This window comes from Coturnix japonica, chromosome 17 (assembly GCF_054131305.1).
Source record: "Coturnix japonica strain WE chromosome 17, WE-NBRP24, whole genome shotgun sequence".
Lineage (NCBI taxonomy): Eukaryota > Metazoa > Chordata > Aves > Galliformes > Phasianidae > Coturnix > Coturnix japonica.
This window is the reverse complement of record NC_140679.1, coordinates 2,289,698-2,314,502: the sequence shown is the minus strand read 5'-3', so window position 1 is coordinate 2,314,502 and position 24,805 is coordinate 2,289,698. Positions and strand designations below refer to the sequence as shown.

The window sequence follows — 24,805 nt, the reverse complement described above, 5'->3', positions numbered from 1 at the left end:
CTACAGGGTGGTCAAAATGTTAGGCAAGGCAAGAAGCTCTGTTCTGGAAATAAGATTAGTATAGTGTACCTACAGTACAGAGAACAGTGAATTTGTTTCCTATATACAGTCTCTCAGAAGGCATTTGACCATAAAAATAAAATGTTTGTAGAGATGGCTAGGATGCCCTGAGAGAGAGCACTTGGCTGATAGATTAGGAAAGCTCCTCTTTTGCTTCTGGAGAGGTTATCTACATCATCAGCTCCTCTTCCCTGTTAGAAGAATTTAGAAATTGGTTTTTAGACAAGCAGAAAAACCTGTAGAGGACAGTCAGGACAGAATAGAAAAAGAAAACAAAAGAAAGATCATCCTATTTAGAAGAGAGAATTTCAGGCAGCGCAGAGGAGAGGTAAAAGTAGGCAGGAAAGGAAAAAAATGGAAAGTCTTATCTAGGAAGAACTTCTGTGCCACACAAAGAGATGTAGGACATAAGCTGAACGTAAAGGTGCAGTGACTTGTGCATTGTACAGTTCTCTGTATCGGCAGTAGATTTGATGCTTTACACATACTTCAGTGAAATGCTCTTAATGAAAATGGGGAGATTTAGATTTCTAAAGGGCAGTGAGGCACTGGAACAGATTGCCCAGAGAGGTGATGGATGCCTTATCCATGGAGTCACCCAAGGTCAGGCTGGAGGGGCTCTGAGGACCTGATGGAGCCGTGGGTGCCCCTGCTTATTGCAGGGGAGTTGGACCAGCTGACCTTTAAAAGTCCCTTCCAACTTAAATGAGACTATGATTCTAAGAAAGAGTGCGAGCTTTAACATCACATATTGGCAGTGCAGAACTGGAAATATATCTATCCTTGATTCTGCCTGAATGTGTGCAGTGTTAATGAAATCCAAACCTACAGAAAGAATTGTCATGGACATTGAAATGTGCTTTTCCTCCAAGGCCTCTCAAATTTCCATCCTAGAAAGAAAAGTTGCTAGAACAAGTAATTTCTCTTCATACACACATTGTCCCTACATCTCTGACATATCAGTGGCGGAAAGGATGTTCAGATGCAGGCACCCCAGCATGATCATTTGGTCCCACCACCAGCATGTTTCTCATAACCTTGCATGCAGGTTGGTTTGGGGCATAGGTGTTGTCAGATCATATATCTCAATAGCAGAGAATCTTAGGAATGGACTTAACAGCAAAACTCTTTTCTGTTTAGATGACTTCATGAAGCAAAGTCGTGGCATGCTTGTGCTCTACACTATGAAGAACCCTTCCTTCCCAGAGTATGTCTTCAGCAGTGAGAGTGGCATCATGTGCCTGGATATCCATAATGACCACCCCCACTTCATGGCAGTGGGCTTCTATGATGGCAATGTGGCCATCTACAACCTTAAGAAGGCAACTTCCCAGCCGAGCTACATGAGCAGAGCTAAGTCAGGAAAGCACTCAGATCCAGTGTGGCAGGTGAGTGTTCTTTCCCCAAACTGAACGTTTAATTGAGCTGAGTGCAGGCACAGCAGGAAAATACGCTGTATGGGCAGAAGTGTTGGCTTAATTCATGCATTAGTGTATGATACTTAAGTTGTATTTAAAGCTTGTTTTGAAATGCACAGGAAGGCAAGGAAATTGCTTGAATCCTTGGTCCTCAACAGAAACTGAACACATTTACAAAATGTACTTACAGAATTATTTCTCCTTAGTTTTCATTATTACAAATTATTTACATTTGGGGAGAAACTGAACACCTCTGAATATACCAGCATACAGTGCTTTCTGTGCTCCAAACACAGAATCCAATGGCAATAAGTAATGAGAACCATCTAAAACACATACCTCAGCCTTGAAAACAACTTCTTTTGAGCACAACAAACCCAAGGACAGCTGTCTGCAGAAATGACTGTCACTGAGATTCAAAACACAGCACCCTGTGGTTGACTGAGAAGTTTTCTAGTGAGCTAAGCATTGCAGTGTGCAGGTAATGCTCTTAAAGTAATGCCTTTTAAAATGCCTCCATAGCATCTGTCCTCCAAAGAGAGGATATTGTAAAGGACTGGAGTGAATATATTGCTACATCCAGATAGCTTTGTAGTTATGTCTACAGTATAATCTGAGTTAGGACTGGAGCACTAAAAGGAACATATGGGTCTGATCTTGTTCATAGCAGTGAAAGTGTGGCAGCACAGACTTTAGCACAGTCTGCATGGGTCTGCTGAGGTGCAGTTGTGCATATTGTGGTCTGGACTACAGGTTTTGCTGGCACCTGATTTAGGCTTTGCTGCCTAATGTAGACATACCTCTATGCACACGGTCAGTATTCACTGTACTTTGTCACATAATGTATGATTTGTCCCCTAATCACAGGTCCTTGTCATTTCATCTTTCAATTAAAAAATAAATAAATAAATCAAGGCATCCCAATGGGGCTTGCAGGTAAATGTGGGACCTGCCAGAAGCAACAGTGGTGTTTGTGATAAACAGATAAGTGATGCAAAAGTAACATGTTGGAGGACATCTAAATTTTGTATTTGCTGCCTATCTGGACAAAGCTTTTCTTCCAGCAGACATTTTCAGCTCTTCTTACAGGTTTATGTGATACCCCAACATTGGATTGTTCTCACTGTACTGTGTGTCGTACTTCCACATACACAGAATCTATCTTTGCACATGCACACCCCAAAGGCAGAAAACTCCAAGCTTCTCCAATTGCCATTCAGGCTTCCAGTACAAAATAAATAAAATCAAAGTAGTAGATCCTACATGGAGCTTTCCATGACCTTGCTGCAGCATGCTAGAGGTGGTCATGGTTGCTACTGCACTTTAGAGACGCCAGAATCACAGATCATTTGTGCCCTTGATAAAATGGGGAAAGACAGAGCATTCTCAAGTTGGCCTCATGCATACAGAAAAGCAGCAGCTACATGCAGCAGTAGATGCAATCTGTAAGGAGCTTTTAGAAGTTGTAGTGTACTGCCTGACAGCTCAGAGGTGAAGAAAACTATTAGGCACTCCGGGGAGATATCTCTGCAAAGGAAAGAAACCACATATTGGATATGGACAGAAGTAGGTATGAGTAGCCTGACGTTCCCATTTGTTTGTTTTATTTCCGGAGGTTGAGTGCTGAGAATTATTATCCTTATTTTTTCTCTTCAGTAAAGTACCTGTATTTTTAGTAAACTTTGGAGTGTCTGGCTTACCTTGCTGTAAAATGAGTGTGCAAAGTTAGTAATAAGGAGATAGCACGGCAATCAGGAAAAGAGCTTGTACACCTTGTTGGAATGATCTGAACTGTAGCTATTTGTCAATATTAGGCAAAAGGATTATAGAGAGTTTTCTCTCCTTTTGTTGGGAGAAAATCAGTCCTGGAGGATGATTTGTCATGTTGAGACACTGTATTGTTCTTCCTCATCTAACATTTAATGGTTCTAGAAAGTGATGTCTTGTTTCTCAGATTTGGCTCAAAGAAGATACTCTGTTCTACCCACACCAATACCCCCACCAGTCTAAAGCCTATTCTATGTCTAGACTATCCTCTGCAATCCTCACTGATATAGAGACTGCAAGCCCATGCCTACGAAGACTAATTAGAAAAGTAATAAAATTCTCCAGAACAATTAAAAACCTTTGTTCTCTGGACTGCCTGGCTCCTTTGTTTTGAAACAGTGCATTGTTTTTGCAGTGAAAGCAAAATAGGAAGTGAGTAAAACAGCCTGACGGCTCTTTTCTTTAGCCATTTCATCTTCAGTAATTTAGTAGTATATCAGAAAGTTCGGATTAAAAAAAGCCAATGAAATAACCCATTATTAAGATAAAAAATAACCTAATGTAGAATTTATAATTCTGTTACCTATTAGTGAGTTCATACATCTGATGCTGGCTCCTGTATTTTTAAAGATCCTAACAGTGGTTTCTTCTGGATTTGGCAAATGTCTTCTTTATATTTAGCTGTACTGCAATATAAAAGGAGGAAAATTTTGGCTTGTTTTAAAGAAGATATTTCTCACTCTTCACTACCAATTAAGTTCCAAAGTCAGAACTATGAAGAAAGAAAATAAAGGAATAAGCAATTACAAAGGCATACAAATGTATATGCATACAGCGCAGTGTGGCTATCACAGTCACCAAAGCTTTAGCTTTTATGGGAACATAAAATTGGAAATGATCTTGCAGATCAGTGAGCTAAAAGCTGTCATATCCTGGGATGCTGTGCCAAACATACCATGTTCTGCTGGGCAAGAGTTTTTGTAGGGCTAGACTAAACCCCATTTTAATCGAAACAGTGCACTGAACAAGCAGCACGCACCTCAAACCCATAATCTCCATCACTGAGTACTCCTATAAAGCGTGCCCCTAGACAGGATATCTCCATCATTCAGACAGTGTCTCAGTCACAGAGCTTGGCTTTGGATCTTAACTAGGGTAGCCAAAGCGGCACAACTTGACTAGACTTTGGCATGCGGGACCCACAAGAGCAATCTCTTCCAGGTAGAAGAATCAACCTGCTGGGAAGAGACTTTCAGCATTGAGATCCCCTCCCATTGTCAGCCTTTGAGCTTTGTTTTCACTTCTCAACTTTTAAAAAAAAGAAAGGCCTTTTGTTTTTTTCTTCACAGCTTAAAAGAGTGCTTTTCTTCTTACTCCTCATTATTTGAATATTTGAAATATTTTAGGTTTGAAGCATTTGGAAGCTGGAACAGTTCAGAAACAGGGATTGGGTGATAAAGTATTTGCTGTGTCAAAGTTCTGCTGCTCACTTTCCCTTTTAAAGCACATCTTATTCAACAGATCTGTTTCTGCCACGTGCTTCTTGTCCACCTTCCCATAGGACTTTATTTCTGCTTGCTTCTGGGATTTGTACAGTGCCAGCACTGCTGCAGAGGACTGACATATTCTTTTTCACCTTTTTTTCCAGTCAGCAGTACTGACCAAACTCTCAGTGCAGAGCGCTGACCCTAAGGTCTGTAAAGGGAATATTTATTTTGGCTGCGCTTGGAGCAAGTCTTAGCAGTGGCAGGCCAACCCACGAGCACAGCTTGGTTTGGGATTGCTATGGAGAGATCACCAATCTGAAAAACAACCCGGTTCTTTGTGCATGTACTGTATCTGATCTGGCCTGCCGTGGTGCTGGCGCCATGGAGCTTGAGATGGCATCCTGAAAGAATTGTTTTCTGCGTTCTGCTTGTACATGGGAGGAGAAAAGGCTGGCTGCTGCCTACTAACTCTTTGCCAAATGCCATTCAGGTTAAACGTGATGCTCGTGGTTAGAACAAAATGGGCAAGGCAGCACAGTAGGAGCCTGCGAACTCCTGAAGGAAACCTGAGTGAATGCCAGCTTGCACGTTGCTTTACCAGTTGAATGTATGGAGTTGCAGCTCCTCACAGCGGAGGGCAGCGCTGATCTCTGCTCTGTATGACAGTGATGGGCTGAGGGAACAGCATGGAGCTGTGCCAGGGGAGGGCAGGGGTGTGGGAAAGGCTCTGCACCAGGGGGCGGTGGGCATGGAATGGGCTGCACAGGGCAGCGGGCACAGCCAGGGCTCCAGGAGTGTTTTGTCGGTGCTTTCAGATACAGAGTTTGAATGTGGGTCGTCCTGCGTGGAGCCAGGAGTTGGAGTGGTTGAGCCTTACAGGTCCCTCTGAATATTTAGTGATTCTGAGTCTCTCTCACTGGAGCTTGCTCTGTAATTCTGTAATTGATTGATCTCTTCTCCATCTCTGCTTTCTGTGGTAATAAATCCTTAAATAACTGCAGTGAATCATAGCAGTTCATGAAGCCACCCCAGGCTCACCTGGTGAGGTTTTGGCTTGCTGAAGAAAGTAAATGAGATCAGTTGCAGAGCTCCTTTAAAGCCAGTATGGCTTGCTGTTCTCCAGGCTGCTGGGCACAGCTTCACATGCAAACAAAAAAGGCCCCTCTAGGAAGCAGATTGTATTTGCTGCACTTACTTAGAAGCAAAATCATTTTGTTCATAACCCACTGTCACACCAGCACATTTCTGATGGCCAGTCTCCTAAATCTGTCATCTGCAGTCAGACAAACAACTTTTGTGGCTTGCTTTGCTTCTAAGATGTTACTGCTTCGCATAATATTTTGTTTCTTTGGCTTCAGGCAAACAAAGAGTTTGTTGCAAAGAAAATAAAAGAAAAAGAAGAGGCAGAAGGTTGTTATCAAGGTCAGAATAAAGATCATCTATCTCAGAAAAAGCTCGATTCTTCTGCTGTCACTCTCACTGCTAAGAAGCACAAACTATGTGTTTGTTGTGGGCAGTGCCATGGGAAAGCATTATTCAGCTCCATGGAGATACTGTTAGGGGATAAGTTCAGTGGAGAAACAGAAATTTGGAGAAGGAAGAGCATCATAGACCTTAGACCAAGAAGACTGGGCTGGAAATAGGGATGAAGAGAAGCAGGATGGCTTGGCATGTGAGCTGGCAAGTGAGAGAGTGTAGGGGATAAGGGAGATGAAACCTGATGGCAAGGGTCATTTAACACAAAACTTATAGGATAATACAAGCAAACTGCATCTCGTACTGGGTCAGTTCAGTGTCTTCACCTGCATGTTTCTCCTACTTTTATTCTGCTGCTAGCCTTGCTTTGCATTCCTGGCCCAACACAAACACTACATGTTTTGCTAACCTCTTATGTCCCAAGAGTTAAAGAGGCCCCTGTATCCTCACATGAGAATGGCAGCTTGACTTCAGTCACTGAGTGCATGCACAGAAGTACAGAGGTTTGAGAAGAGTGTCCATGGAGCAAACGGGGGCTTTGAGGATCACGTCTGTCACAGTCTTCCTTGCTGGGGCAGCTGTTAACTGCACTTCTGTTCCCAGCAGTTAACTCAAATACCAGGGGCAGGCTGGGATTGCCATTTGCTTGCTGTAGAAAATGGTAAAGAACGGCAGTTTTGTGGTCATTGTTAGAGCTGGGAGAACTTACTGCGGTCATGGTTTTGCTGTAAGAAATCTTGTCCCCATGTTGACAATTTTCAGTGCCCTTCAGGGAATGCTCTGCTGAACCACAGGAGTCTGTCTCAAAGTTTTACACTCATTTAGAGTGATGGTGAAGGTGGTAGAAACTGCAAGGCAGCGCTGTGGTGGAAATGCTAGATAAAATCTTTTACATCATGTTTATACCTTGTTGAAATCCTTTTTGACACTTTGTGAGGCACTCTCAAGTTAGAAAAGTTAATGCCCAAATGCTTCTTTCTAAGTATCTTTGACAATAATAGACCAAGTCCTTTGTTTTTTAACTTCAATGTTATATGTTTTGGGATGATATCAGACTGTATCTGCAAGAGATTTCGTTTCTTTAACTATTCTTCTAAACTGCACCTTGAGTGGGGATTCTTGCAGGTTAGAAATTCTCTTGTAAAGCATTGCAGATCATGTAACATTTGTCTGAGAAGAAATTTTTTTTCCCCTTTGATGCTGCTTTTCCCTCTGTACTTCATACAGACGCTGAATTTATTTTCTTTCTTTTGCTCTGACTGCTGCTTGCTAAAAAGATTATTCTTTAGTGCTGTGTTGTTCTTTTCTCTCCCCATCCATTTTACTCAAGAACCAGATCACTTCCCCGTGGATTGCCAAGTTGCTTATTTCTTTTCAGTAACAGCAAGCAAAGTGTATGTAATTTGCTTTCTGCATGGGTTGTACTGGTGCTAGTTCACAGAGAAATCTTCACTCATGGAACATAAAGTCAGTTCGTGGGATGTTGTAAAATGTTAGCCTGAGGCTTCAAAGTCCGGAGAAGTTGTAATGCATTTGTTTGGTTACATGGATCTCTGAATCTTCCTCTGCTGCTTTATGGCCATCACAAACGTTAACTAAATATTTAAAAGAAACTGAGAAGCTCCGTTGGATCTCTGTGGAAAAAACGTGGCCTGTAATGCATGACTGCTGATAGCAGGATTTTCAGACTAGGTGTAGAAAGCACATGTGGGTCTTAACAACAGTGACACAGCCTGCAAAACAACAAGGAAGATGATGTAGAGGTAAGGGCAGGGTAATGGTAGAGCAGGCTGAGCAGGTATGGTGAGGTCAAAGTCATGGTCTGCAGGGGGCAGGGGATGCCACAGCTCCCACCCCTCTCATGCTGCAGTGAGCATCTCAACTTGGTGTGCTTGGGGACAGGGCCCCGGCCCTGCAATGATGGGCACCTTCTGTCAGTAACACTGCAGATGCTGTCTCTGATTTAGCAGCGTCAGAAAGCTTGGGGATTTGGATGTGAGCCTGCCTGCCATGTGCTCTCCCTGCGCAAGGCGTGGGGAACTTCTTATTTTGTCTGTAAATTGAATATCTTGCCCAGTGAGCAGAGTCAGAATTGAAACCAGGAGCTGTGAATTCCAATTGGTCAAAATGCCTGAGTTTTCTGGCCTCTGGCACCCATCATTCAGCTGTGTTCTGTTTGACATGAAAACTCTACCACTGACAGGACAAACAGGAGAGAGTCTGATGGCTGGGTCCGTGCTCCTCAGCTGCTGGTGTACCAGCCTAATAAATGCAGCAAGGAGTGCTGTGAGGGGAATAAGCAAGCAGATCCCTGGTACAAAGCAGAGCAACCGCCTCCCAGCAGGAGGAAAACAAACTGAAAGTAGGGCCAGCCCTTATCCAGTGCTATTTATAACTGAACTCTGCTTCCTCCAGATAAATCTGAGGCTGTGAAGCATGAGCAATGCACAAGCCCCAGGCTGGACCTTTGCCCTGTATCAGCGTCACTTCCATGCCATGCTTGCTGCTCAGCTTGGTGCTGAGTCCCTCTATCACCAAGTACTCTCTTTGCTAGAGCTTTCTCTATCCTCTTTCTGCATCCCAGATTCATGTGTGGTGTTTGAAGGCACTGTGGTACAGTGGGTCTGATTCTTTACTACTGTAAGCTGATCTTGCACCCCTGGGTTCGTGGGCTTCCAAAATGTAGCGATTTCCAAGATAAAGGCATAAAGGTGGAAGGCAGTTGGTCCAGCTGTGGGGGAGAAGTGATTTTCCAAAGAGGAGCGTTTATGGGGTTAAATCAGACGTGGAAGTTTGTTTTACAAGGAGTCCTCAGTGTTGGTAAACATATCTGAAAGTTTTCTCTCAGCTATCAATAAGCTTTCAAGTACTAAAAAGACAAAAAAAACCAAAACCAACCATCATCAACAAAAAGGCTTTCAGAAAAGCTTGGTTCTTGCTATTGCCTCCAGCAAGTTCTGTTTCATCAGATAAGCCTGTTGTTAGCTTGTACCTGTGAAATAGCCTACACCAACCTCACACTCATGGTGCAGGTGACGGATGGTCTTTGGGAGCACCCAGATGCACCTGTGCTGTGCTTTCCTTTCCAGATGCTGAGGAATTCTTCCTTCCAGTTCTTTGCTTGGAGAAATGCAGTCCTGCCAGACTGGCTCAGGTGATGCCCAACTTCTTTGTAGGTGAAGAAGCTACCTTCATTTCAGTACCTGCTTACTGTTTTCCAGCCTGTGAGCCACTCTAACCATTCTGATTGGCATATTTATTATCAGGAAAGCTGTGTTACACAAAATGATGGTAGGTAGAGTTAGGAGGCGGCCAATTAAATCTCTGTTCTGCTTCCAGTGGGCAGCACCATAGACCAGAACTGCTCACTACATATGCAAGAGAAAAGAAGGAAGCCCAAATTAGACTGAAGGGTATTGGGATCTCTGAACATTTTTACATTCATCAGCTGTCTAAACCATTTTCTCTCTAATACAATTGGTACATCCAAATGTTAAATATTACTCACCTTTAGGAATAGGTACTAATTACAAACCTTGTCTCTTTAACAGCTGATGTCATGGGGACAAGTTTGCTTCCACTGCTCTCTGATCTGATCCATTCTGCCCTGTTGCATAATTTTACAGCAAAGCATTGACATATTTTTCTACAGTGGAAGGAAGAGCGCCAAGGACTCTCTTCTGCTTAGCAGCTCCCATATCTCTAGTTTGCTGTCATAGCCAAAACATTTGCATTTAAAAGAAAATCCAGATTCCAAATAGGAACATTCTTCACTGGGTTTATTTTTAAGTGTTTATTTATATGAATGTAAATCAAAGTAGTTTTTATTTATATCTTTCCATCAACTTTTTCTTACACTCAAAAGACTTGTCTGCTGTACAAAGCAGTCTCACCTATTGCAGTGGATGAAGCAGTCACAGTATGGTTGAACTCGACGTGCAGTACACTCGTGAGAAGTGAGACTGAATTTAGAATCAGAGTGAGCCTTCATTTCTGGAAAAAGGAGACTGTTCCTGATTCACAGAAATGAGAACTGGCAGAGCCCTTGAGAGTGTCCTCTTCTTCTGCTTATGGTGTCATGGATTCTACAGTATCATTCCTGAAGTGCTTTCATCAAAATGAGTTAGTCTGGATGTCTTCACCAGTACTGATGGACTGAAGTCATTATCTGGAAAGTCTTAGATGTAACATACCTGTTAATCCCTTTAAAAAAGATTTCTGTAATCCCCCTGACCTGTCAGTGTCACTTTGCTGATTCCTGCACCATCCTCTGATCCTTTTCTGCACTACTGCCACTTAGCTAGAAATTCCCTAATTTCCACTTACTTATGTGCTTTCTTCTTCCTGTGTACCTCCGTACTTGTCTTTATCAAATTTAGTCTTATTGTTTTCAGACTGAGTCTCCAATTTGTCAAGTTATCTTTGAGTTCTGATAATAATAACAGAAACCTTTGTCTCGTGTATTTTGCCATCCATTATGCAACTTACTAATGAAAATATTGAATAGAACAAGACCTGGGATGGTCCCTTGTGGGAACCATCTACTGTTGTTCTCAACTGGTCAGGAAGTCACTGGTCATTACTCTTGCAGATTCATTTTTTCAATCACTCATCCACTTCACTGTAATTACATCTAGACTTAATTTTCTTAGCTTGCTTCTAAAACATTGCAAGGAGTATGCCAAAAGCCTTACTAAATTAAAGGTAAATCACATCTGCTCCTTTCCTCTAATCCTGTAGACCCATTACCCTGTCAGAGAAGGTAATCAATTTTGTTTGAAAAGATCTTTCCTTGACAAGCCCATACTCACTGCTCCCTATCTTCTTGGACAATAGATGCATACTGATGACTTAATACTTTGCTCCAGCTCTCAAGGTTCTGAGGTAGGCTTACAGGTCCACGGTCTTTTAACATAATCTTTCATGCTAGCTTTTGTTTGGGGGTTTCTGGGGACATTTTTGCCTTGTTCCTATCCTCCAGGACCTCTCCTAGCTTCCATAGATAATTATGTATGATTTAGAGATTGTTTCACCTGCTGCTTGAGCACCTTAGGGTGAATATCATCTGGTCTTGCTCAGCTGGGTATATCTGTCTTCGCATTCCAGCTGTGCTGCTTAAAGATCATTTTGTTAAGTATCTAGTCACAATATATTTTTGTATGGCAGTGACAGAAGGAGGGCTTTATTTGTGGCTCTTGGTGGCACCTGCCTTAATCTTTGTAAATGACAAACATGGTCTTAGAGTTAGAGGCTCAGATGGATATTCCTGGGATATCTGATACAGGCTCCTGGCAGGCACCGGTCTCCTGGCCCAGAAAGTCACATCCCTTGTGAAAGAGTCTCCAGCTTCTTCCCCACACAGACATCTCAGGCAGTAGTAGAAAGGTATTATTAGTGGCACTGCACTCTTGACAGTTGCTTTCTTCTTGAGGTTTCTGGGTATGCAAAGACTCTTCAGCCTGAAAGAGGCAGCCCAACTTTCCCCATTCAGCAGACATGATTCTTCCTCTTGGGAGCAGCTGTTCCTCTTTAATTGCACCTGGATTCACCCATCTGCTCTGCTTTTACCAGTACCATGTCTAGAGATCAGGGATGGGGATGATGTTTTTACTGCAAGTCTTTTGAGAACAAAATCAAGTGCTAATGTATTTTGAGGTAATGTTGACGAAACCTATTATTTTGTCACATTCTTTCTCAATGTACCACAGCAGAAATGCTGTCGGGTTCCCAGTGTAATAGTCAAGAATGGTAAAAAGCCTCGATACAGCCCAGTGATCCCTTTGGCCAAGTGAGCACCTTGGGGCAGGAGCTCATTATGCTGTACCCAGACACTTCGGCTCCAAGATGGGCAAGCTGGCCGCCTCATTGTTCAGATCTTCTTCACTTAGAGACTGGCTGGAGCCGACCATGGCTGCTTCCTTCCTGCCTGGTGTATTTACATCAAGCAGGAAGCTTAGACCCACAAGAAGCTATGGCACAGCCAGATCTTCTCCCAGCATAGTGATATCATATAGTCAAAGTACATTCTGGACCCAGGAGCAGCTTTTGCATGAAGACTTGGTGAAAAACATTGACTGGGCTCCTTTGACCTATATCTTGGAGTAAGCAGTCTGCGTGACGTTATCACAGCTCATTAAAATTGTCATTTTTGTTGCAAGTTGAGGTGAGTCATCTGGATTTAGCTCACTCTTTGCCTTTATCCCAACTAACCGTGGGAAGGAATCCTTTTGTCCTTTTGTGTTTTGACTAACACTGGAGTTACTTTGCATGTGAGTGAAGTAACCTGTGTTTTCTAGGTCAGACATTTTGGAGGGTCTCTTGTGACCAGTTTCAGGAGAGCAGCCTTGTTTCTTGCATGCTTTCCTCCAGGTGCCTGGCCTTGGCTTCACTTTTAATAGCTAGCAAGAGATTCTCAGTGAGGCAGCAAGGGCTATGAATGGGGCCAGGCTGGGAAGTCTGGTAAGCGGTAAATGAAGAATAGCTGGCAGTGCTTTGATGGAGGGTACTTGGGGAAGTTGTTATAGAGGTGCTACCTTGTCTTAGCAGCAAGGGGGGGACAAGCTATTCGCTCCAAGAAAACCAGAAGTCAACATACTTGGTCAGCTGATGGTCAGAAGAGACTTCCACCACAGCAGATCCCAGGACATTGGAGGAGAGTGATACAGGGAGAGAAATAAAAAATAAAGGCAGCTTGTTATTAGCAGGAGGAGATTGTGAAAGATTTCTTCTCTGCTGGTAATGAGCTGGTGTTTCTGGATGCCAGGAACCAACAAGAAACACATTTCTTGTGATGGTGGAAAGAAATGAGAACTGCTTCCTGGCTCAAACTAAAGGTTGCTGTAGCGAAATCCAAGGAGTATTCACACCAGAACACAAGAGAGATCAGCCTGGCTCCAGAAGGTGTGACCTACAGAGCAATTTATTGCAGATCAGCCTGCAGCAGGCTGCTTTGGAAGGCTGAAAATAGGATAGCAATAAAATGGAAGAAGTCTCCTGTATGCAGACCAAATGTGGCATGAAGACAAAGAAAATTAAAGGAGATGAAGGTACAAAATGAGCTGTAATTATCCAGGGTCATAAAAAGGAAAGGATGATATTTGGGAAGTGTACTGGAAGTTGGAGGAATGAAGAATATACGTTCATTACTAAAACCAGCTTTCAGCTAATACTGAGTAGTATAGAGAAGAATGCACTATTTGATGCTATGTTGTTTAATCTTAAAATAAGTGTATAAGGCTGACTGTTTAATGTGATTAATGTAAAAAGGGAGTGAAAGCACAGTTCAGAATAGGGAAGTGCAAGTTGAATAATGTTTTGATGAGACAGGTATGTGCTCATCATCAGGATCAGCTTAAATATACCCTGCAGTATTTGAAGAATTAGCCAGAGCAATTTTAGACCATTAGTGAGAATTTTAGGAAGTCTTTGTACTATATACATCCTTGATTTTAAGCAGAGACTAGTGATTTTTTGTGCAAGCCCATACGCAGCTTCCAGTCTAATTGAATACAAGCCTCTACTCAAAGGCAGAACTCCTGAGGCATGGACAGAGGGAAGTGTTGTCCTGCTTTTTTCTGTGGATGGGGGCACAATCATGTATTTGTAGTGTGAACTGACCAAAATAACAATAAATGTCATCAGCAGATTTTCAGCAATGCCACAGAACCAGTGTCTGGCAAAAGACATTTCTGCATGTGATTTTCTTGAAGGTTGTATTCTTGAATGTAGAGGGGACATGGTATGGACAAGGTACCACAGACCAGAAACCAGTATCTGAACAATTTACCCATGCTGCAGGCATCCGTAGTGACTTGCAAAGTGTAGATTATAACATAGCAGTGCATTAGTTGCACTAAAATGCTTGGCCTGTAGGACAAACATGGCTATGAAAAGGAGGAGAGGTCACAATGGACTGGAAGAATTTAAAAAAATCTAGGTTAAAATGTTAGGTTTGGACCAAGAAAATTATTGACCAGGCAGACCAATTTCAGTCACTGGAAAAACACTTAGACAAATGGCAGAGTGGTTTGTAAATGTCTAGATAATAAGGTAATTCAGAGAAGCCAACATGGATTTGTCCAGAATAAATTGTTAAGCTACTGTAATTTCTTTTTTTCTTTTGTCTCAGAGAAATGGACATCACGAAGAAGGGAAAGGCAGTCAACATTATCATCTCAATCCATCTTGACTTGACTAAAGCATTTGATCCAAGCTCCCACAGTGACATTCTTATTACCACTGTGTAGAAATATGAATTGGATAAAATCTCTGTAAAGAGTTTGTTTAGGTGGCTCAGCCCATGTGCTCCAAGAGCAGTATCCAGGGCTTGCTGTCACACCCTGAAGATGCTTCAAGTGAGACCCACCAGCTATCAGCCCTGGTCTTCTTTTGATCAATACTTTCATTAACAACTCAGATTAAGAATAAGGAAGCCCTCTTGGGAGGCCCAGGGACTTTGCAGAACATGATTATGTTCAAAACCATCTTGATAATTGGAAGAACGGTCCAAAAATCAATGTGATGAAATTCAATAAAGACATGAGTAAATACTGCATTTAGAAAGGGAAAATTAAATGCACAGATAGAAACGAGGGAATGAGCAGTTAGGCAGCTGGGTGCCAGAAGGGGTAATAGCGGATCATCAGTGGTCAGCAATGCCATCCTGTTGCACAGAGGCACATAATTCTGATTTATTTGCAGGAATACAAGGTAGAGGAGATTGTAAATCCTGCTTGCTTGTGCCTAAGAGAGGAGGCCCTGTACTGTATATTTCCAGCTGCATAGAAGGGCTGAAAGAGAAGAACTGGAATGCTTAGAGAGCATGAACTGGAAGGAGTTTATGGTAAAGGAGATTTCCTCTATAAGGCCAGTTAAGTCCTGATGCTTGTGTAGGTGGCAGCTGTTGAGTGCCTGTTTTTGGAGGCTGGAGAAAACAGCAATGTGAACCACCACCAGTGGTCACGTGTATCCAACCCCACCTCAGAAGAGATGTCCTCTTTTGTTCCCCCAAACCCTTTGCTGCCACGACAGTTTTGCTTAGGACTATACTGCTTGCCAGGCTGGTGCAGGAAGGATTTTGTCTCTGGGTCACATTGGCAGGGATTTTCTTCAGCAGCCTGGGGGCTCACTCACTGATCTGTGTGTGTATTACTCAGCTCCTCAGGGTTTCATAAGGCTTGTGTCATTCCCACTTCCTACCTCTGACAGACCTTATTCTGTTTTTTAACTTTGAATGACCCAAACTCCTTTGCTTCACCTTGTGCAGGAGTCAGCAGGGCGCAACATCCCAGTGTTGGCTAAGAGATTCATGGAGTATAATTAATAGGAAGGAAAGGAATTGCTTGTTGTTTACTGTGTATGTGCCACATGTGGCACCCCACAGCTGAGTCTTGGCAAGCCAGCAACCAGCCAAAGGGGCTGGTGCTTGCAGTAGCGTGTCCCCTTAGAAGAAAGGAAGGCAGATCCTGCCTGTGGCTGTCTGCGAAGTGCTCAGGTCAGCTTCATGGCCAGGGTGGCTTTGACCAATTTTATTTGTCAGCATGAATGACTAACAGCCTCCATGCCAGGAAAAAAATGATCAAGCACTATTTCTGTTCTAGGAATGACATTAGAAACATGGGAGTTTTCAAATCAGATTGGATAGATGGTCTAATCTTCTACTGGACAGGAGCCACTGCCAGCTGCTATAGACAAAGATGATATTATTCTCTTGCTAAGAGTTGATAGATTATTGCCCTGCTAACCTGCTGTACGTAGCAGTGAACATGCAGCGTTTTACCTTTATTTTTCTGTGAACAAATAGTAGTTTTGAATATCTTACATTTCTCTATGAATAACCAGGCTTTGCGAAATAAAACTTAAGAAATGATAGGCTTTTCTCACAGGTACCCCACAGCAATGTTTCACAAATTGACTTTGTACTGAAGGAGCAGTCAGGCTGAAGATAACTATAAAGATAACGGTATTATTTTTTATTTTATAGAACCCATCAGGATCAGTCATTTGCAGTACTGTCTTTACCTGTCTCCTTTCCACTGTTGACATACACTTTTCTTTCTTGTGTGATGCTTTGCTTTTACTATATCCTAATTGAACTTTTGCTTTAAGCCATCTCAGGCAGCCAAAATCCTGGGATCATTCTCACATGCTTCAGAAAAGAAAACCTTATTTCAGTCGCCTTCTTTTCTTGTCAAATGTGCCACTTCTCAGAGCACGGATACTGCTAATGGTTGGAGGCCATGCCACATTTGTGGGCCTCTGGGAGCAGGAGAAAGGCCAGTTCTAAGCAGATGCCTAATTTGATTGCAGTATCATGAAGGCTAATTACCTTAATAAGTGTTTGTGGAATTCAGTGATCAGGAGAAAAAATATCATAAACAATATTAAGGCATCAGAGGTGTTGACAGCAAATTAAAAGTATCAAGTGCCTATTTCTGTTTCCTGAAATTCGGGCTAATGCCATGGAGAGCTGCTGACAGTCACGTGAGGGCAGATCTTGATGCCCCTGAGAGCCTGAGTTCAAACCGCCTACATTATGTGCCTAACTCAGATGCTATTAATGGTTTCAGGTTTAGGAGCAAGAGTACCCAAGAGAATCAGCCTACTTGCTTTTGACTCCACCATATAACAGATGAAGAGAAATAGTTGTGACGCTTAACTGATAACAGAAAACCTGCATAGATAACAGTCAGAGAGATGGTATTTGGAGTGAGCAAACCCTGAGTAAAGCTCTCCGGCTGGGAAATGCTGGAAGGAATTGGATTATGTAATAATCCCATAAGGTTGTTGAAGTGCTTGCCCTGTTGGATGCCTCCAGATGAGGTTTCTTCAACACACTGTGTGAGGATTCTAGAGCTGTCTGCAGTGTGATTAGAGGTGGACTCCAGCTGTTTTATTTGCACATTTTCCATTGATGTAACAGGCTGTTGCTTGGCTCTAGTTTGGATGCAAAACATCTGCACTGTGCTTAGCCAGAGCAGAGCAGGGAACTCAGCTGCAGAGCTCCAGCAAAGCTCACTAGGGAGCACCTGGATGTGTGCTCTGGTAGTAGTCAGACTTGGGCTGTTCCCTTAGAGAAGTCTGGACCAGTTCAGCTCTTAGCATGTGCAGTGTTTAAACTCCAAGCCTAATCTCAGACCCATGCTGCCTTCAGCACAGAGGTGTCTCTTGCATTTCCCTTCCCTGTGCAAATCAAGGTGTTGCCGGGTTCAACCTGCAGATGTCAGATTCTGGAGAACCCCTTTTCTTGACTTGTGACCCTTTCCTGATAGGAGATATTTAAGTTGCTTGTGTTAACTGCTTCCAGGTTTAAATGGATTTTTTCTTTTCCACAGAAACCTACCTCAAGCTAAGCAACTTTGCCATAGAGGAAGATTGGGAAGTGTGACTGATTTTTCCATATATTTTGGAAAGTAGAAAGTGCCTGAGTTAGAGGAGAGTCAAGTTAGACATACAAATAAGTGCACCTTATTATTGGACAAGTTTAGAGTGGCATTTTAAAAGGCTCTGATTTGAAGCACATCTCTTTTCCTGTGCCCTTCATGAGACAAATAAGCCAACATGTTTGTTAACCAGTTCCTCAGAAGCCTGCATTTTTCTCTTTGAATTAAAATTCCTTACTACACCAACCTCATTATCTGAAGCAGCTGCTCATGGCCACCATGATCAGCAGCAGCTCATGATACTGGAGAGATGTTCCTGGAACAGATATATGCAGCACAAATGTGTGCAGAGGCCACCACTGGAAATCACTGTTCTCTGTGTGTTACACTGGACCTGTTCTTTCATCACTAGCCATTTATTCTGAGCAATACTGGATTATGCCATTACTTAATGTCAAACAGAAGTGGTTCCACTTGGAGTCTTTTGATTTCTGCAATGTGAGGATGGATGCTCAAAACTACTCAAGACTCTTTGGTCACATATTATGGCCTTGAAACTGTCATTGTGTGAGCATTCCCTTCCATTTTATTTTTCTTTCTGCAGAACAGTGTGTTCTAGGTAGGAAACAGGTTCACTAGAGAATTAATTACTCTTTAGTGAGTCTCTTGCTGAATTTTCATGCTCCAGAGAACTTCACGGTACAAACAATTTTGTAAAACAGAATTAACAGTTTTTCCAAGGAAGTAACATCAGGATACCCAATCCTGTGTAATTAAAGTATTGAGAACGCTTGCTTGCATTCTGGAATAGGTACCAGATAAATAGCTGTTCACAGATTGAGTATTTGATAAGCTCTGGGATTCTTGTGCCCATTTATCATAGATGATGTTCAGGGAAATGTGTCTGCTGCACTGCTTGGACAGGAACAAATATGCCTTTGAAAACCAAAGCAGAACCTGCCGAAGTGCTTGTCCCTCTCCTGAACTGACAGATGCCCACAGGAGTTTATGCTGACAGGCCCAGTGGCAAGTCATCCTTTTCCCTTCAGTCTGATTGAATTCCAGATCTGAAAATCGAGCGTTCTTAATGCTTTTCGTCTAACTGATATGTCTCTTCTAAACTGTAAGCCATTTATCTGAGTTCTAATCTCTCCTGCTGAGCTGTCACAGTCAAAAGGCAAATCTCCTTACTAGGCACACAGATGCTCTGAAGGTGTAGGGAGGATTTCAGTTTTAATGGAGACCTTTTGATCCCCCTAAAACAAAGTGCCCCAAAGACCCATGTCGCACTTTGCTTGCAAGGGCTCATCTGTGTCCCACACAGGCACAGAAAGCTAATTTGAGGTGAGCTGGCTGAAGGGTAGACATATAACGCTGTATTTGCAGTAATTAGCCAAATGGGAAGGGGTTCATTTGCACAGGGCAGTGATATGTCATCTGCAGCTTCCCTGTGGTACTGTGAGAGATGGGAGTTGTGGGGGCACTTGTGAAATTGCCTGTGAGGAATGGGGAATGTGTTCATACATACTGTGAGCCAGCATCAGGACTCCAGGGTGGAAACCGGGTGCTCTTTACGAAGGGTGGGAAAGAACCCTGCTGAGGGCCAGTAGCTCTGCTGCTAGTTTAGAGTGCTCCGTACTAACTGGGGTTATCTGCTTGTTTGAAGGTGAAGTGGCAGAAAGATGACATGGACAACAATTTGAATTTCTTCTCTGTCTCCTCGGATGGACGGATTGTGTCATGGACTTTAGTTAAGGTAAACAGTAAGTGGCAATTTTCTTTCCTGGCCAAATTATAACCACTTTTTTTTCCAAAGTTCAATGATGTATTAATTGTATTATTTATGATGAGCAAGATCTGAAAAGAAGTGAACATTTCTGGTTCAATCACAGCTTGCTGATATCAACCTTCAGCTGAATGTGGAGCACTGTGTTAAACTCTGAACTGAGCAGAATTAGCCTACTTCTTGCTCAGGGCCCAACCATCCTACGTGCACCTGCAGCATCCCATTGGCTTGATTATGAGAGAACATTTTTCTGCTTCACAGATGCTGAAACTCAAGTCTTATCCTTGCTCTGAAACCTTCCTTGTTCCGGGAGGATCATACAGAGACAAGGTGGAATAATCTGCATTGATCTATAGTTTCATAATTCCTGCTCCCAAAATGCTGCCTTACAGACTGCAATTCAGAAAGGGAAAGGAGAATACATAAACACTGATCAAGTGGGTGATCAAAGTGGTACAGAGTAATTCGGGTTGCAAGACAGGAACTGGTAGCTGCTGCCCAGCTCCCCAGAGCAGCTGGTACAAGGAATATCAAGTTGAAATACTATGGCCATGGAGCAGGGAGAAAGCTTGTGTTTGCAGTGGGACAACAATGCACAACTGGACAGGCAGAGGGTTTCCCATTGCCAAGACACTGCCTGCTTACACCCTAGAAAATCTGTTAACTCATTTGTGTTCCCCTCCTTTGATTACTTTTTCTTTTGCAGTACATGCATTGGCAGAAATGTTCGTAAACAACCCTTAGATTTAATTCTCTCAGTCTTAACGCGTGCTTTCTGTACTGGGTACTTGATTTTACACTTTGAAGAGTTCAATTACTATTACTATTATTTATTTTTTATACTTGGGAAATAATCAAATTACACTGAATGGGAGTTTGAAGCAGCTGTCCCATTATTTCCCAGCTAGCAAAGAAATTTCTTTATATCCTTAGATACTCATTTCTTTAACCTTTCAAAGCCATTCAAAGCTTGTCTGTTCTGAGAGTTTCAGGCCTTGCTGCCATGGGAAGGGTTTCATATCTAACATTATGTTTATTTTTTAAGTCTCATGTTCACCTCAGGACTTGGAGCCCCTTCTAATGAACACAGTAGGAATGTGCAGAGGGCATTGACAATTAGGTTCTTTCATAAACTCCTCCAGATTCATTCACACAGCTTTAGTTACAAAAATCCCTCCGCTAAGCGTGTCCCAAGTCCTTTTCTGAAAAGAGTGCTCAGAGCTCCCCAGATAGAGACAGATGAATACTGCTGCAGCATTCAACTCCTGTTTTATCCCCTGTATAGAAAAGCCAAAGGGATTTACGCTGGGTAGTACCCTCTTAGAGCTGAACACAGCCAGGTAAGGTGACCTGGATGTTAACACCTATTGCCTGGGTCCCAGTGACTGGCTGTGGTCACATAACTGAGTGATCCAGTTTCACACAGGAGGTGGGACACGCTGGATTAAATCTTTTACTTTAAACTTCCGAGAAGTGCTACAGCTTGGATAACTAAGAATCTGCAGATTGGTTCTACTGACAACTCCCCTCTGAAGGGCTTTATGCAATGTTTCTGTGATTCAGCAGTGCTTAATTATGTTCCCACATCATAAGGCTGTTTTTTTCTCCTGTCCCTTGAACGTGTTGGTGTAGCTAGTTAAGAGTCACCTGGTATGACTTCTAAGACCAGGTTAGCACAGTGTTATTTCTACTTACTACTTGCACTTCTTGGCTACACCCCTGCATGAAATTGAGTTGAAGTTACCTCTGAAATTGCCAGAACTGATATGTGCTTAGCAGGCAGGGTGAAATACAAGTTTTACATACATTCTTGTTTCTTTCTTCCAAGAGAAATTCCAAAGAGCAAGCAAGAAATAGAACAAAAAGGGTGCTTTGTAACAATCCATGGCTTTATGCACAGCAAGGAAGAATGAATGATTTGCTTGAAGTCCAGTCTTACAAGAGACTGATCTCTGAGTTTTATTTAGAATATAATTAATGACACCGCAGAGATTTTCTGTTTTGCAAATCCACTGTGCAAATATAGAATAAATGAAAGGAGCTCAATTAATCTTTTTGACAGGACTATCCAGAAGTAAAGCTTCTTCAGACAGTGATAACTTTGACACTAACAAAGCTGAGAGCACAAAGTGAATAAATGAATTCTTACTTCCAGCTGGACAACTGGCAAGCACCACTCAAAAATTGGGTAAAAGTAATCGAATTTTAGCTAAGGATGGTTGAGCTGCCTTGGCTGTAGTTCTCATCTCTGTTAAAAACAGGCACGATCATTTTGGATGAGCTTTCTGAAATGTTCATGTGTCAGTGTTGTCATCTTGGCTTGGTTTTGGGTCATTGGGAAGGTGTAAAACTGAGGAAGAATGTGGAAATTCTGCAGCTTGGAAGCTGTGCTCTCCTTCCTTATATTCATGCAGTGACTTTTGAGGAGAGCTGTTGGAATGATGGCAGGAATGTTTTGGCTGGGATGCAGTCTGGCACTGCTTCTTGGGGTGATCCTCATTGCTCCTGGGTTTGACTAGCAGCCACAACCCACCTTTCTTTTGTGACCTGGAGCTGAATTGCTGAACAGGTCCAGGTGGGCCACCTTTGCCACTTGGGATTAGTAACAACAACTAAAGGGAAATGGGCAGCTGCAAGACCTAATTCTCTAATGCTTTCAAAATGCTTTACAGTTGTTCAGCAGAAGTAGCATATTATTGTTCAGTATTCCTGGAAGGCCAGCCTGTCAACAGTCTGTTTACTCAGAGGAATATGTGAATGGTTCTGTCGGTAAACAGCCCCAGGAACAGATGCATTTTACAGACTGCAAGGCTGTGTACTAAATAAATAAATAAATAAAAAGCAGCACAATGGGGATCACAGCATATATAAGATCCTTTGTGAAGGCAAAAGCCTACAGAAGCTGCCTACAGTGTGGGCCTTGGCCTGGTGGAGGTGCTGGGAGGCATCTTCAAAGAAAGGCTGCAAAAGAACTTGTGCTTTCTCTTTCCAGTTCTTGCACACACATACCAGCATATACGACTTCTTTCTTAATATTATTTCTGCCTATACCCACTGAATCTGTCTGGTTTTATCCCATGTGCTGCAAGAAGAGTTACTAACTTCATAGGCTGCAGAAGACTTCTTGCTGCAGTCTCATATAAAAGTTACTCCCTGTCACGGGTTACTTAGATTTACCTATGCCCGTGACAGGGGAAGCCACCCCACGCCCCCCCCCCCCCCCCCGGGGCTTGGAAAGGAGGGGGAAAAGGGGAGTGGGATAAAACAGCGACAATCTAAGGAGGAAAAACTTATTTTACTAAATATGATATCGAAATACAAGATAACACAATATAATATAATTAAGGCTAACAAATCGAATGAAACAGAGAGAGAGAGAGTCTCCGAAAACCGAGAGGCCTACTGTGAACTCTAGGCGACACGGCTGGAACGCTTCCCACTCTCCGAGAAGTTTGAGAGAAGAAGGAGGGCACTCCAGCCTGGGAACGAGATTATATAGAGTCCTGGTCCCGTGACTTATTGTTACTCCTGTTGTTCTCTGGAATATGTAGTCTTCTTCTGTGGACTGCACATTCAACAGAAGTATCCATACTTGACATGATGTTATGATGTGGAATACTGATAGCAAAATTACAAAATTACAAAACCATGACATTCCACCCCTTATTCTACATTATTACATCATGGTTAATATATACATATATATACATATATATACACGTATGTAAAATTGTGATAGCTAAACAGTAGAATTGCATGTAACATAACTAAATGTACAACTATAATAACTAAAATACACTACACATGCAAACATATATATATATATATAGATACATAAAATTATTGACTGCACTCCCCCAGCATCAAATTCCCTTGTGGCACACATTGAACATCCCCATCCTTCTGCATTACCCACCAAGTGCACCCAGGTCCCTGGGCAAAGACAGTTCCACGGATAGGTTTGCCCTTTCCAGAAGCTGGAAGGACCCAAACAGCTTTTCCCAACATGTTCTTTACATGTATAACAGGGACCTTATCTCCTTCTACAGTGTGTAGGGGGCTAGATTGACTAGGACCATCACGATTGACAGATCCTCTAGTATTGACCAACCAAGTGGCTTCTGCCAGATTCTTCTCCCAGTGCTTAAATGTTCCACCACCCATTGCTTTCAACATAGTTTTCAACAACCCATTATATCGTTCAATTTTACCAGAAGCTGGTGCATGGTAGGGAATATGATAAATCCACTCAATGCCATGATCTTTGGCCCAAGTATTTATAAGAGAATTTTTGAAATGTGTCCCATTATCAGATTCAATTCTTTCTGGGGTGCCATGTCGCCACAGGACTTGTTTCTCAAGACCTAATATGGTGTTTCGAGCAGTTGCATGGGGTACTGCGTATGTTTCAAGCCACCCAGTGGCTGCCTCTACCATAGTGAGTACATAACACTTACCACTGCGAGATCGTGGCAAGGTGATATAATCAACCTGCCACGCCTCCCCATATTTATACTTTTGCCATCGCCCTTCCTCCCAGAGAGGTTTCATCCTTCTGGCTTGTTTAATTATGGCACATGTTTCACAATCATGAATAATCTGCGCAATAGCGTCCATGGTTAAGTCCACCCCTCGGTCTCTGGCCCACTTATATGTTGCGTCTCTTCCTTGATGGCCTGAGGTCTCATGAGCCCATCGAGCTAGAAATAATTTGCCCTTATTCTGCCAATCCAAGTCGATTTGAGCCACCTCAATTCTGGCAGCTTTATCTACCTGATGGTTGTTTTGTTGTTCTTCAGTAGCCCGACTTTTGGGCACATGTGCATCCACGTGACGCACCTTTACAACCATATTCTTTGTTCGGGCAGCAATGTCCTTCCACAGTTCAGCGGCCCAAACAGATTTACCCCTCCGTTGCCAGTTATTTTGTTCCCACCACTGTAACCACCCCCATAAGGCATTTGCCACCATCCATGAGTCAGTATAAAGATACAGCATTGGCCACCTCTCCCGTTCAGCAACATCTAAGGCCAGCTGGACAGCTTTTACCTCTGCGAACTGACTTGATTCTCCCTTACCTTCAGTGGCCTCTGCAACCTGTCGTGTGGGGCTCCACACAGCAGCTTTCCTTTTGCGATGCTTCCCTACAATGTGACATGATCCGTCAGTGAATAGGGCATATTTCTTTTCATTTTCTGGTAATTTGTTGTATGGTGGGGCCTCTTTAGCACGTGATACCTCTTCTGCTGGTGATGTTCCAAACTTTTTATCTTCAGGCCAGTCCATGATTACTTCTAGGATTCCTGGACGATTGAGGTTTCCCATTTGCGCTCGCTGTGTAATCAGCGTAATCCACTTGCTCCAAGTGACATCGGTAGCATGATGGGTGGAGGGAACCTGTCCTTTGAATATCCAGTTCAGCACTGGCAG

The 24,805-nt window shown here is 42.8% G+C and overlaps 1 protein-coding gene across 1 annotated transcript; it reads left to right on the top strand.

Annotated features, from left to right (window-relative positions):
* The first annotated feature begins 1,164 nt into the window (after positions 1 to 1,164).
* On the top strand, positions 1,165 to 19,714 carry LOC146758004 (dynein axonemal intermediate chain 1-like). The gene is made up of 3 exons (XM_085518642.1): positions 1,165 to 1,448; positions 19,256 to 19,345; positions 19,637 to 19,714. Exons 1-3 carry the CDS (start codon positions 1,209 to 1,211, stop codon positions 19,712 to 19,714), a joined length of 408 nt encoding a protein of 135 aa, XP_085374768.1. The 5' UTR covers positions 1,165 to 1,208.
* Positions 19,715 to 24,805: the final 5,091 nt, after the last annotated feature.